At 40.1% G+C, this 10,422-nt stretch overlaps 1 protein-coding gene across 1 annotated transcript in view; it reads right to left on the bottom strand.

Annotated features, from left to right (window-relative positions):
* Positions 1 to 576: 576 nt before the first annotated feature.
* elovl7a (ELOVL fatty acid elongase 7a) overlaps positions 577 to 10,422 on the bottom strand; it is a 75,318-nt gene continuing 65,472 nt past the window's right edge. The window contains exons 6-8 of the mRNA XM_072496980.1: positions 6,000 to 6,105; positions 4,122 to 4,258; positions 577 to 3,362 (exon numbers count right to left, since the gene is read on the bottom strand). Coding sequence (XP_072353081.1) covers positions 3,159 to 3,362; positions 4,122 to 4,258; positions 6,000 to 6,105 — 447 coding nt within the window. The 3' untranslated portion in view covers positions 577 to 3,158. The remainder of the gene's footprint in view (positions 3,363 to 4,121; positions 4,259 to 5,999; positions 6,106 to 10,422) is intronic.

Below are 10,422 nucleotides of genomic sequence, written 5' to 3'. Positions count from 1 at the left end.
GACAGTCTCGACTGAAATCAAAGTGCATGTGTGCATGTACTAATGCTGTATTGGAGGTTCAATGGACAAAGATTTTCCCCACAGAAAAATAAATGCAGAAGGGATGTATAAGGCATATCAAAATCAACACAATTTTCACTATTATATTCGGAATAAGATAGTCAGGGAAAATGTGGGCTCCTTGGAAACCAACGATGGTAAATTTTGCAATAAAATATTGTAAATAAAAGTAAGAGAGCTGAGGGCATGTGGAATCATTATATTACTTTAAAAATGTACTATTTCGTGGGGTGGGTGTCATTGACAAAGGCCAGCATATGTTGCCCATCCCTAATTGCCCTTGAATTAAGTGACTTGCTAGGCCATTTCAAAGGACAGTTAAGAATCAATCACATTGCTGTGGGTCTGGCGTTGCATGTGAGCCAGACTGGGTGAGGTCAGTATTTACGGTAGAGGGCATCCCAAGGAGATTAATATTGAATCAGGGGTTCCAAAATTAATGTAAGCAAATAAAAAGCAATAAATGAATGGAGCTGCTGAATAAACACTTCACTTGTTATAATAAAAAAGACAATCTAGATTTAATGGTAAATGTTTATTATGGATGTACATATAAATGATTTTAAGAGACATCATTGCAAGTGCTGCCACTTAAATAAAAATTGGAATACTTGCTAAAATGGAAATACAACTTGCTCATCTATTATTACAACGGAGTACAACATTTCAGAAACCTCAAGGTACAATTTTCCAAACCTATCATATGCTTTCGTCAATATGTCTCTTTACGTACTTGTCATAATATGAAACAAGCATCTGTATCAGTATTTTTCCACCAATGGTTTCATATATAATTTGGAAGAAACTGCATTTTTCATCAAAGTTGTAATAGCTTAGCACTTAAGTTTAAAAATTGTAAAACTAAATTAAACCCTCTTTAGAACATTAAGCCTTTCCAATTTACTCGATCAATGTTACATCACTACATGGAGGTGGTTGTATTGTGATTTTCTAACGTGTGATACAACACTATTAAAATAAGTGGCCTCCAGCGTCTTGTTTGCAATAATAAGAGTCGGATAATGTGTTTATTTTCTTCGAAAACTCTACTGTAGTATGCTACATAATGGACTCAAAAAAGTCTAAGAAGAACAAAAGGTAATTTAGAAATACTGTGGTCAGCTGTGAATGCAGCTTTTTGGGGAATTTCTTCCCTTTTGGCACCTTTTTTAAAATGAGGGATACTCGCTACTGGATTTGTATGCTTCAACTGCATCTCCAAAACATTCTTTGATCTAAACCACAGCCCATTAATAGAACAGCAAGATCTCCACTTTCTGTGGAGCAGCCACACCAACATCCTTTTCAAATGGCAGACTAGTACTAGTCTGTGAAATTCTCAGTTTGTAGCTCTGCCAGCCCGACATCCCAGATATATTTCAGCTGTCAGCAATAAATGCAGGAAAGGTGTTTTTGATCCTAATCTGGATTCAAAACAGCTACAGATGTAAAAGAAATTCAATGTGCATTTCAAAAGGAGTGCGAAAAAAAACTTTTGACTTCAGTGAAGAATTTAAAGCTTGTTGGTGAGAAACCTATCCAATATTTTTGTCTGTGAATAGGGTAGACATGTGTTTATGGGTCTGTTTTCTGGAATTCAAACCCAACAACTGTTCCAATGATCAAACATTTATCCCTACAACCATACAAGTGACATCTGATCAGAGAAAGAATGCAACTAATAAAATGGGAGATAATGGGAACTGACCTATTGTGGAAAACCAAATCAGTGAGAAAGCCAATCAGTAAAAAATATTTTAACCATAGAATTATGCATTTGGAATAAACTGCAGCATCCAACAATGAAAAAGTTGAAATATCTAAACATTCCTTTAACTATTTTCCCTGAAAATTGAGCAAACATTCGTGACCAACATATCTAAATCTACAGCACCTCAAAAATGAGAATTCACATTTTAAAACTTTTGCTCGCATGAAATTTCAGATATGGGACAGCTTTAGCCTAAAGTTTCACAATTTCCAACTAATATGCCCAAACATCATTTTCAGCCTTCTACAAAAGCTACAGCTAACACATTCACAGACATCACCAGCAAGTTGGAGAGATTTTGAGTGAAGAGAAAGGGAAAATTTTACCAAAAAAATGTTCTTGCAACTTTGAAAACACATGTCCACATGCACATTTAAAGGTAGAATTACTTTCAATAATGAAGATAAGAACATAAGGATAGACACAGTTGAACTCGTCATTCCCACAATGAACCATCTCTGGAGAAGGGCTCTCCAGCTGTTTACTTAGTTTATTTTAATTAAAAAGCCATCAGCACAAATTAAATTCTTACACAGCATGGGAGTTTCTTTTCCTTCCTAAAAGTGATTTACAAAAATGTGCATTAAATGTGAAAATTTTCCCTCAAGAAAAGCCAGCACCGTGATTGAAATGGAACAAGTTATATATTATCCACCTGTAAAGTAACTAGGATAGAGCCCCCAAGGTGTGCTGAAATTGAATGAGATGTAACTGTCCTTTTACTGCTTTTAAATTGTAATTTAAACACGACACAAGAAAAACCTCAAACAAAACAGAAACCTGGCCCCATCAGTTTCTACTTTAAGTATTACCAAACAAAAGGCTTTGTCCAAACCCTATTTACTGTGATCATGCAAGGCAAACATCAAAGTTACCCACATGCACACTGCTGCCTAAATGGGAGCAACAGCATGATACTGCTTTTCTGCTGACACAAGAAAAAAATATCAAGGTCAAACATACAGTGTAACAATGCTTAAGCCTCATTTGCATCACTTTACACACAAAATTAGAGACGTTGGAGGAGGCAAAGGTGGAAGTGTGTGTTACAAGCGGGACCAATCACATTATAGCAGGTGAATGTTAACACTGGACAAAGATTTGAGTTTGCGAGGGTGGCAAAATATTCTGAAGAAGTTTGACTTATTTCACACATTTAGCAGCTACATGGTAGCATGCCTTAATAAATCAACTTGAGAATCACAGAAACATCCATATTATCCAGTTTTTAAAAAAAAGTATATTATATACAATATTATGTAATAAATGTTCACCATTGCCTAAAGCACACAAGTACAAATTAAATGTATTCCAGTCAGCATTACTTTTACCGCTCCTTCTTAGACTTGTTGAATGCATTCTTCGGCAATCTTTGCCCCTTTGTGTAAGCATAGTACCAGAAGTTGAGAAATAAAATCATAAAGCTAACTCCATAAAGCCATATTATGTAGAGGAAAACTGGATACTGATACTGGCAATTTTTCATTAAGAAGAACTGCCCAATATGGACAGTAATCACCACAAACTGGACCTGAAAGTGGAGGGAAAAGAAACACATTAATTAGTTCTAACAGAATCTCACTAACATCATTTTAGTCAAAAGTAAAATATTGTGGCTGCTGGAATTATTCAGGTCAAGCAGCATCTGTGGAGACAGAAACAAACTAACACTTCAGGTTGATGACCTTTGTCAGGCTAGGTTTTAGTCAACTTGCTCTGAAAGTAGATCCTCTTAAATAGATAAAGCTATATAATTTCAATCGGTGTAATGCCATGGTAACACTTAACGTTTGCAGATGAATCATCTTGAACAGAATTAAGCTATATCGCAAATAATAATTCCCATTGAGAAAGTATCGAGATAGGATTTGGAGAAGAGACAGAAACTTGTGCTGAATGTATTTTAGTGCATGTTAAAGCTGCCTATTATATAAACAAGCAAGATGGTTGTTCATTTCTACATTATCGCCATAAATGTTCAATCTGCTACAAATCAAATAAGGAGACCTGGCCCAAACACTTGGCTATGGCAGACTAATCGTATTGAGAGTACGGGAGAGTTCAAATTCCACCGCCGCAGAATACAAAACTGTATTTTTAAATATCTGATAGCTTGTGGTCTAGCACCAGGCACTCACTGAACTGATACCAAAATTCAATTGGGTTGCTAATGTCCTTCAAGGGGTGGAGCCTCCTGGGACTTATCCAATGTACAAGTTACTTGAAATGTCCTTGGGCCAATTAATCGGCCGCACATCATCCACAACCCGAGAATAAAAATAAAACTTACCAGTTGAATTGTGGTCATGTATTTTTTCCACCATAAATACTTTTGGTAGGTTTGTCCCAGTGCAGATAAACCATAGTATGAATACATGATTATGTGTACAATACAGTTCACCAGAGCATGAAACGTTCCGAGACCACCTGCACGGAGGAAAAGGGAAAAGCAGTTAATCAAAGAAGCTGGATCGGCTCTCCAAAGATTGTCCTGGAGGACTTTTTGATTACTGTTCTGGTGGTCCGCAACAGAAAGCCCACTGAAACCTCAAGAAGCTTTACTTCTAAGAATGATTACATCGAATGGAGCAATATTTCTTGAAATATGAAAGAAATCACAGAACAAATCAGTTACTCCCACCCTTCAATTAAAAAAGGTTTATCAAGTGATTCAATGCACGAATGCCCACAGTACTGATCAAAACAAAAATCATGTTGAACATGTTGATTGCTGGATCTCAGAGCAACAACCAACGTGTATAATCTGGTTCTCTCCACTCCCCCAAACCATATATCCAGTCTACATTAGCATTACCAATTCACGGATCACAGGACTTTGCTTGCCAATTTAAAGACCACTCAAAGCAGGATTGCACCACCCAATGGCAGTCAGTAATTATTGCAGGTCAATAGGCATTTATTTTCCACTGCATTAGCTTTCACATTGCCGTTAGTCTTACAAAAAGCTACAATAGTTTCAAAGACTGAAACTTTACACTTGTACAAGTTAATTTTCAATGCCATGGAGGCTGTTTACCAGCAATTTAAGACTCATCTCACAGTCAAAAGTAAATTTCCATTGGAATGGATAATTTTACATTTATCTGGCGCAACTAGTGACCATCACCTAAGCATAGCAGCTTCTCATGACCCATGTATTTCGTTGTCTTCGAGTTTTCCAGCAAAATAATATTTTAGCAAAGTCTCTGAAGAGAACCTTGGACCGCACTTCCTGATTTCAGTGTTTAACTACAAATGCAATTGCTTCAGTTGCTATCTGACTTGTACAACAGTGGGCACTTATAAAATACATTTCCACGGGAGGTGGGTCTCATCGGCTCTGCGAGCATTGATTACCTATCCTTAATTGTCACTCTGCAAATTTTCCCTGCACACCAAGATCTAAATACATTAATATACATCAGAAAAAGCAACGGTCCAAATACTGACCCTTGGGGAACAACACTACAAACCTTACTCCAGCCCAAAAGATATCTATTGACCATTATTCTTCGCTTCATATTATTGAGTGAATTTTGTAGCCAGACTGCTACGGTCACTTTTTATTCCAGGACTGGTATTTATTAGTGTCACAAGTACGCTTACATTAATGCTGCAATGAAGTTACTGGGAAAATCCCCTAGTTGCCAGACTCCGGCGCCTGTTCGGGTACACTGAGGGAGAATTCAGAATGTCCAATTCACCTAACAAGCAGATCTTTTGGGACATGCGGGAGAAAACTGGAGCACCCAGAGGAAACCCACGCAGACACGGGGAGAAGGTGCGGACTCCGCACGTGGATTTGGCAACAGACAGAATCAGAGATTAATGTTTGGGCAATAATTTATTGTACTCTTAGGCATTACCCCATTTCATCAATTGTTCAATTTAATTTCATAGTCCAGCCTGTACAATGTGGCCAGAGTGAAGTATTTTCCATGTTTTGGAGAATGGCAGATTCAGTGAGGCGACAAGTCAAATTGCTGCATACAGTGTTTCTGTTGAGTACGGTAATGGTTTATGAACAAAATTACACAGTCGTATATTAAAAGTGGTCGAGTGAGCCACCTGTTGAAAGTCTAACTACAAGAAGCACAAACCTTCATAGTTTATTTGTGGATTCAACATCCTAAGCAATAAGAGAACATTTTCAGGTTAACAAGTTTACCTGGAGCAAATTTGACTCCAAACCACCATGTGAAAGACATGATGGTATGGTGATAAACATGCAGGAATGTCACTTGACTGTTCTTCTTTCGAAGCACAAAGAAGATCTGTGTGGAAAAACAAGAAATGCCATCACAAAATGTTGTCTCATCTGAAAATTGTTTTACCAGCTTATTTGTATCTCTAAAACTAAAAGTTTAGATATTGACCTACTAGAACATAGAAAAATACAGCACAGAACAGGCCCTTCTGCCCATGATGTTGGGCCGAACCTTTGACCTAGATTAATCATAGATTATCATAGAATTTACAGTGCAGGAGGCCATTCGGCCCATCGGGTCTGCACCGGCTCCTGGAAAGAGCACCCTACCCAAGGTCAACACCTCCACCCTATCCCCACAACCCAGCGACCCCAAACACTAAGGACAATTTTGGACACTAATGGCAATTTATCACTGCCAATCCACCTAACCTGCACATCTTTGGACTGTGGGAGGAAACCGGAGCACCCGGAGGAAACCCACGCACACACGGGGAGCACGTGCAGACTCCGCACAGACAGTGGCCCAAGCCGGAATCGAACCTGGGACCCTGGAGCTGTGAAGCAATTGTGCCATCCACAATGCTACCGTGCTGCCCTTAAGAACAAATTAATCTACACTATATCATTCTACCATGTACCTATCCAATAGCTGCTTGAAGGTCCCTAATGTTTCCGACTCAACTACTTCCACATTCAGTGCATTCCATGCCCCCACTACTCTCTGGGTAAAGAACCTACCTCTGACATCTCCCCCTATATCTTCCACCATTCACCTTAAACTTATGTCCCCTTGTAATGGTTTGTTCCACCCGGGGAAAAAGTCTCTGACTGTCTACTCTATCTATTCCCCTGATCATCTTATATACCTCTATCAAGTCGCCCCTCATCCTTCTCCGTTCTAATGAGAAAAGGCCTAGCACCCTCAACCTTTCCTCGTAAGACCTACTCTCCATTCCAGGCAACATCCTGGTAAATCTCCTTTGCACCTTTTCCAAAGCTTCCACATCCTTCCTAAAATGAGGCGACCAGAACTGTACACAGTACTCCAAATGTGGCCTTGCCAAAGTTTTGTACAGCTGCATCATCACCTCACGGCTCTTAAATTCAATCCCTCTGTTAATGAACGCGAGCACACCATAGGCCTTCTTCACAGCTCTATCCACTTGAGTGGCAACTTTCAAAGATGTATGAATATAGACCCCAAGATCTCTCTGCTCCTCCACATTGCCAAGAACTCTACCGTTAACCCTGTATTCCGCATTCATATTTGTCCTTCCAAAATGGACAACCTCACACTTTTCAGGGTTAAACTCCACCTGTCACTTCTCAGCCCAGCTCTGCATCCTATCTATGTCTCTTTGCAGCCGACAACAGCCCTCCTCACTATCCACAACTCCACCAATCTTCGTATCGTCTGCAAATTTACTGACCCACCCTTCAACTCCCTCATCCAAGTCATTAATGAGAATCACAAACAGCAGAGGACCCAGAACTGATCCCTGCGGTACTACACTGGTAACTGGGATCCAGGCTGAATATTTGCCATCCAGCACCACTCTCTGACTTCTATCGGCTGGCCAGTTCGTTATCCAACTGGCCAAATTTCCCACTATCCCATGCCTCCTTACATTCTGCATAAGCCTACCATGGGGAACCTTATCAAATGCCTTACTAAAATCCATGTACACTACATCCACAGCTTTACCTTGATCCACATGCTTGGTCACCTCCTCAAAGAATTCAATAAGACTTGTAAGGCAAGACCTACCCCTCACAAATCCGTGCTGACTATCCCTAATCAAGCTGTGTCTTTCCAGATGCTCAGAAATCCTATCCTTCAGTACCCTTTCCATTACTTTGCCTACCACCGAAGTAAGATTAACTGGCCTGTAATTCCCAGGGTTATCCCTGGTCCCTTTTTTGAACAGGGGCACGACATTCGCCACTCTCCAATCCCCTGGTACCGCCCCTGTTGACAATGAGGACGAAAAGATCATTGCCAACGGCTCTGAAATTTCATCTCTTGCGTCCCATAGAATCCTTGGAAATTTCCCGTCAGGCCCGGGGGACTTGTCTATCCTCAAGTTTTTCAAAATGCCCAACACATTTTCCTTCCTAACAAGTATTTTCTCGAGCTTACCAGTCTGTTTCACACTGTCCTCTCCAACAATATGGCCCCTCTCATTTGTAAATGCAGAAGAAAAGTACCCGTTCAAGACCTCTCCTATCTCTTCAGACTCAATACACAATCTCCTGCTACTGTCCTTGATCGGACCTACCCTCGCTCTAATGAGCAAGATAATAACTTCAGCTCAAACAAAGAAGTCCTTCCAAAGTTATGGTGGCACAGTGGCTAGCATCGCTGCCTCACAGCGCCAGGGACCCAGGTTCAATTCCAGCCTTGGGTGACCGTGTGGGGTTTGTACATTCTCCCCATGTCTGCGTGGGTTTCCTCCCACAATCCAAAGGTGTGCAGGTTAGGTGGATTAGCCATGATCAATGCGCGGGGTTACAGGGGATAGGGCAGGGTAGTGGGCCTAGGTAGAGTGCTCTTTCGGAGGGTTGGTGCAGACTCGATGGGTCGAATGGCCTCCTTCTGCACTGTAGAGATTCAATGAAATTAGAGGCTGGGGTGGTTCCACGGCAAGCAAAGTGTTTCCAATAATATAGGAATATTTAAAATATAAAGAAGTAATATTTTAAGAAATCACCAGTTGTGATGAACTGCTTCCACAAACTTGGCAGTTCTTTGTATTTTATTCAGTTACAGGATGTTGCTTGCAAGGCCAGCATTTATTTTCCACTCCCTTGTTGCCTTGAGAAGGTGATGATAAACCATTCTGAATGAAGAGATCTTGGGCTGACATCCTCAAAGAAAAAATATTTCCGTATTTTTAAAAATAAATTTAGAGTACCCAATTCACTTTTCCCAATTCAGGGGCAATTTAACGTGGCCAATCTATCTACCCTGCACATCTTTGGGTTGTGTGGTTGAGACCCATGCAAACATGGGGAGAATGTGCAAACTCCACCCAGAGCCGGGATCGAACCTGGGACCTCGGCGCTGTGAGGCAGCAGAGCTACCACTGCGCCACCGTGTTGCCCTATGTTACCTTGTATTTAAAGTAGGTTTTATTTACACATTGACAACAATTGGATTACAGGTGCTGCCATTGGCTTCATGTATGTGGAAGAAGCCCAAAATTCCTGAAAGAAATGCTTCCATTATTGAGAGAAACTAATGCCATTAAATCCAGGAATAAACATAATATAAAACTGAACAGCCCATTATACAGAATTAATTCAGAAGGATGACCAAAACAAATTTAACTTATGCTTGGGCACACCATTTTGATTAATAAATTCAAAATTTTAATTTTGATTATTAGGCAAATAATGGGCCAACAATAAACTGCAATAAGGATCATCAAGCGGAGCATATTAACTTTGACAAAAGAGCAATAGGAAATATGGCCACAAATTGTAGATCATGCAGGATTAAAATGGTTCTGGTGTAAAACCAAACTCGAACTTTATACACATGGTCAATTACACTGTTTAGAGGCAGGATTATGGCAAATTTTGGAATCAAACAGCACTTCCATGCAGAGTTATAAATACTGATAAGCAGAACCATTCAGAGGCTGAAAGATGAGAAAGAAAAGGAAGAAAATGGTATCTGGTCGAAATGGTGATGAACAATAATGAAATGAAAAATGAAAATCGCTTATTGTCACAAGTAGGCGTCAATTAAGTTGCTGTGAAAAGCCCCTAGTCGCCACATTCCGGCGCCTGTTCGGGGAGGCTGTTACCCGAATTGAACCGTGCTGCTGGCCTGCCTTGGTAAGAATAATAGATTCATTATAACACAGAAGGTCATTCAGCCTGTCATCATGCTGCCTGTCCTTTGCATGATTAACTTGGCTCCCCTACCCATAGACCTGTAAATCCTTCTTCAGGTATTTATACAATTCTCTTTTGAAAGCATGATCGATTCTGCCTTCACTATTCTCTCAGGCAGTACATGCCAGATCCTACCCACTTACTGCATTAAAAAAAAAAAAAAAAAAAAAAACTTTTCCTCAAGTTGCTATTGGTTCTTGTGCCATTCAACTTTATACTGGTGTCCTCTGGTTTTCGCCCTTCCACCAATGGGAATGTTTTCCCTCCGTAGCTAGATCCCTCAGGATTTTGAAAACCTCAAAATCTCTGCTCATGCTTCGCTAACCATGCAACTAAAATTCCTCATCCCTGGATCAATTCTCAAAACTTTTGGCCCCCTTTCTTTTTGTTTTAATAATCTTTATTGTCAGAAGTAGGTTTACATTAACACTGCAATGAAGTTACTGTGAAAAGCCCCTAGTCGCCACACTCGGCCACC

Source organism: Scyliorhinus torazame, chromosome 3 (genome assembly GCF_047496885.1).
Source record: "Scyliorhinus torazame isolate Kashiwa2021f chromosome 3, sScyTor2.1, whole genome shotgun sequence".
Taxonomy (NCBI): domain Eukaryota; kingdom Metazoa; phylum Chordata; class Chondrichthyes; order Carcharhiniformes; family Scyliorhinidae; genus Scyliorhinus; species Scyliorhinus torazame.
The sequence above is the reverse complement of the archived record's forward strand: the minus strand, read 5'-3'. Positions and strand labels throughout refer to the sequence as shown.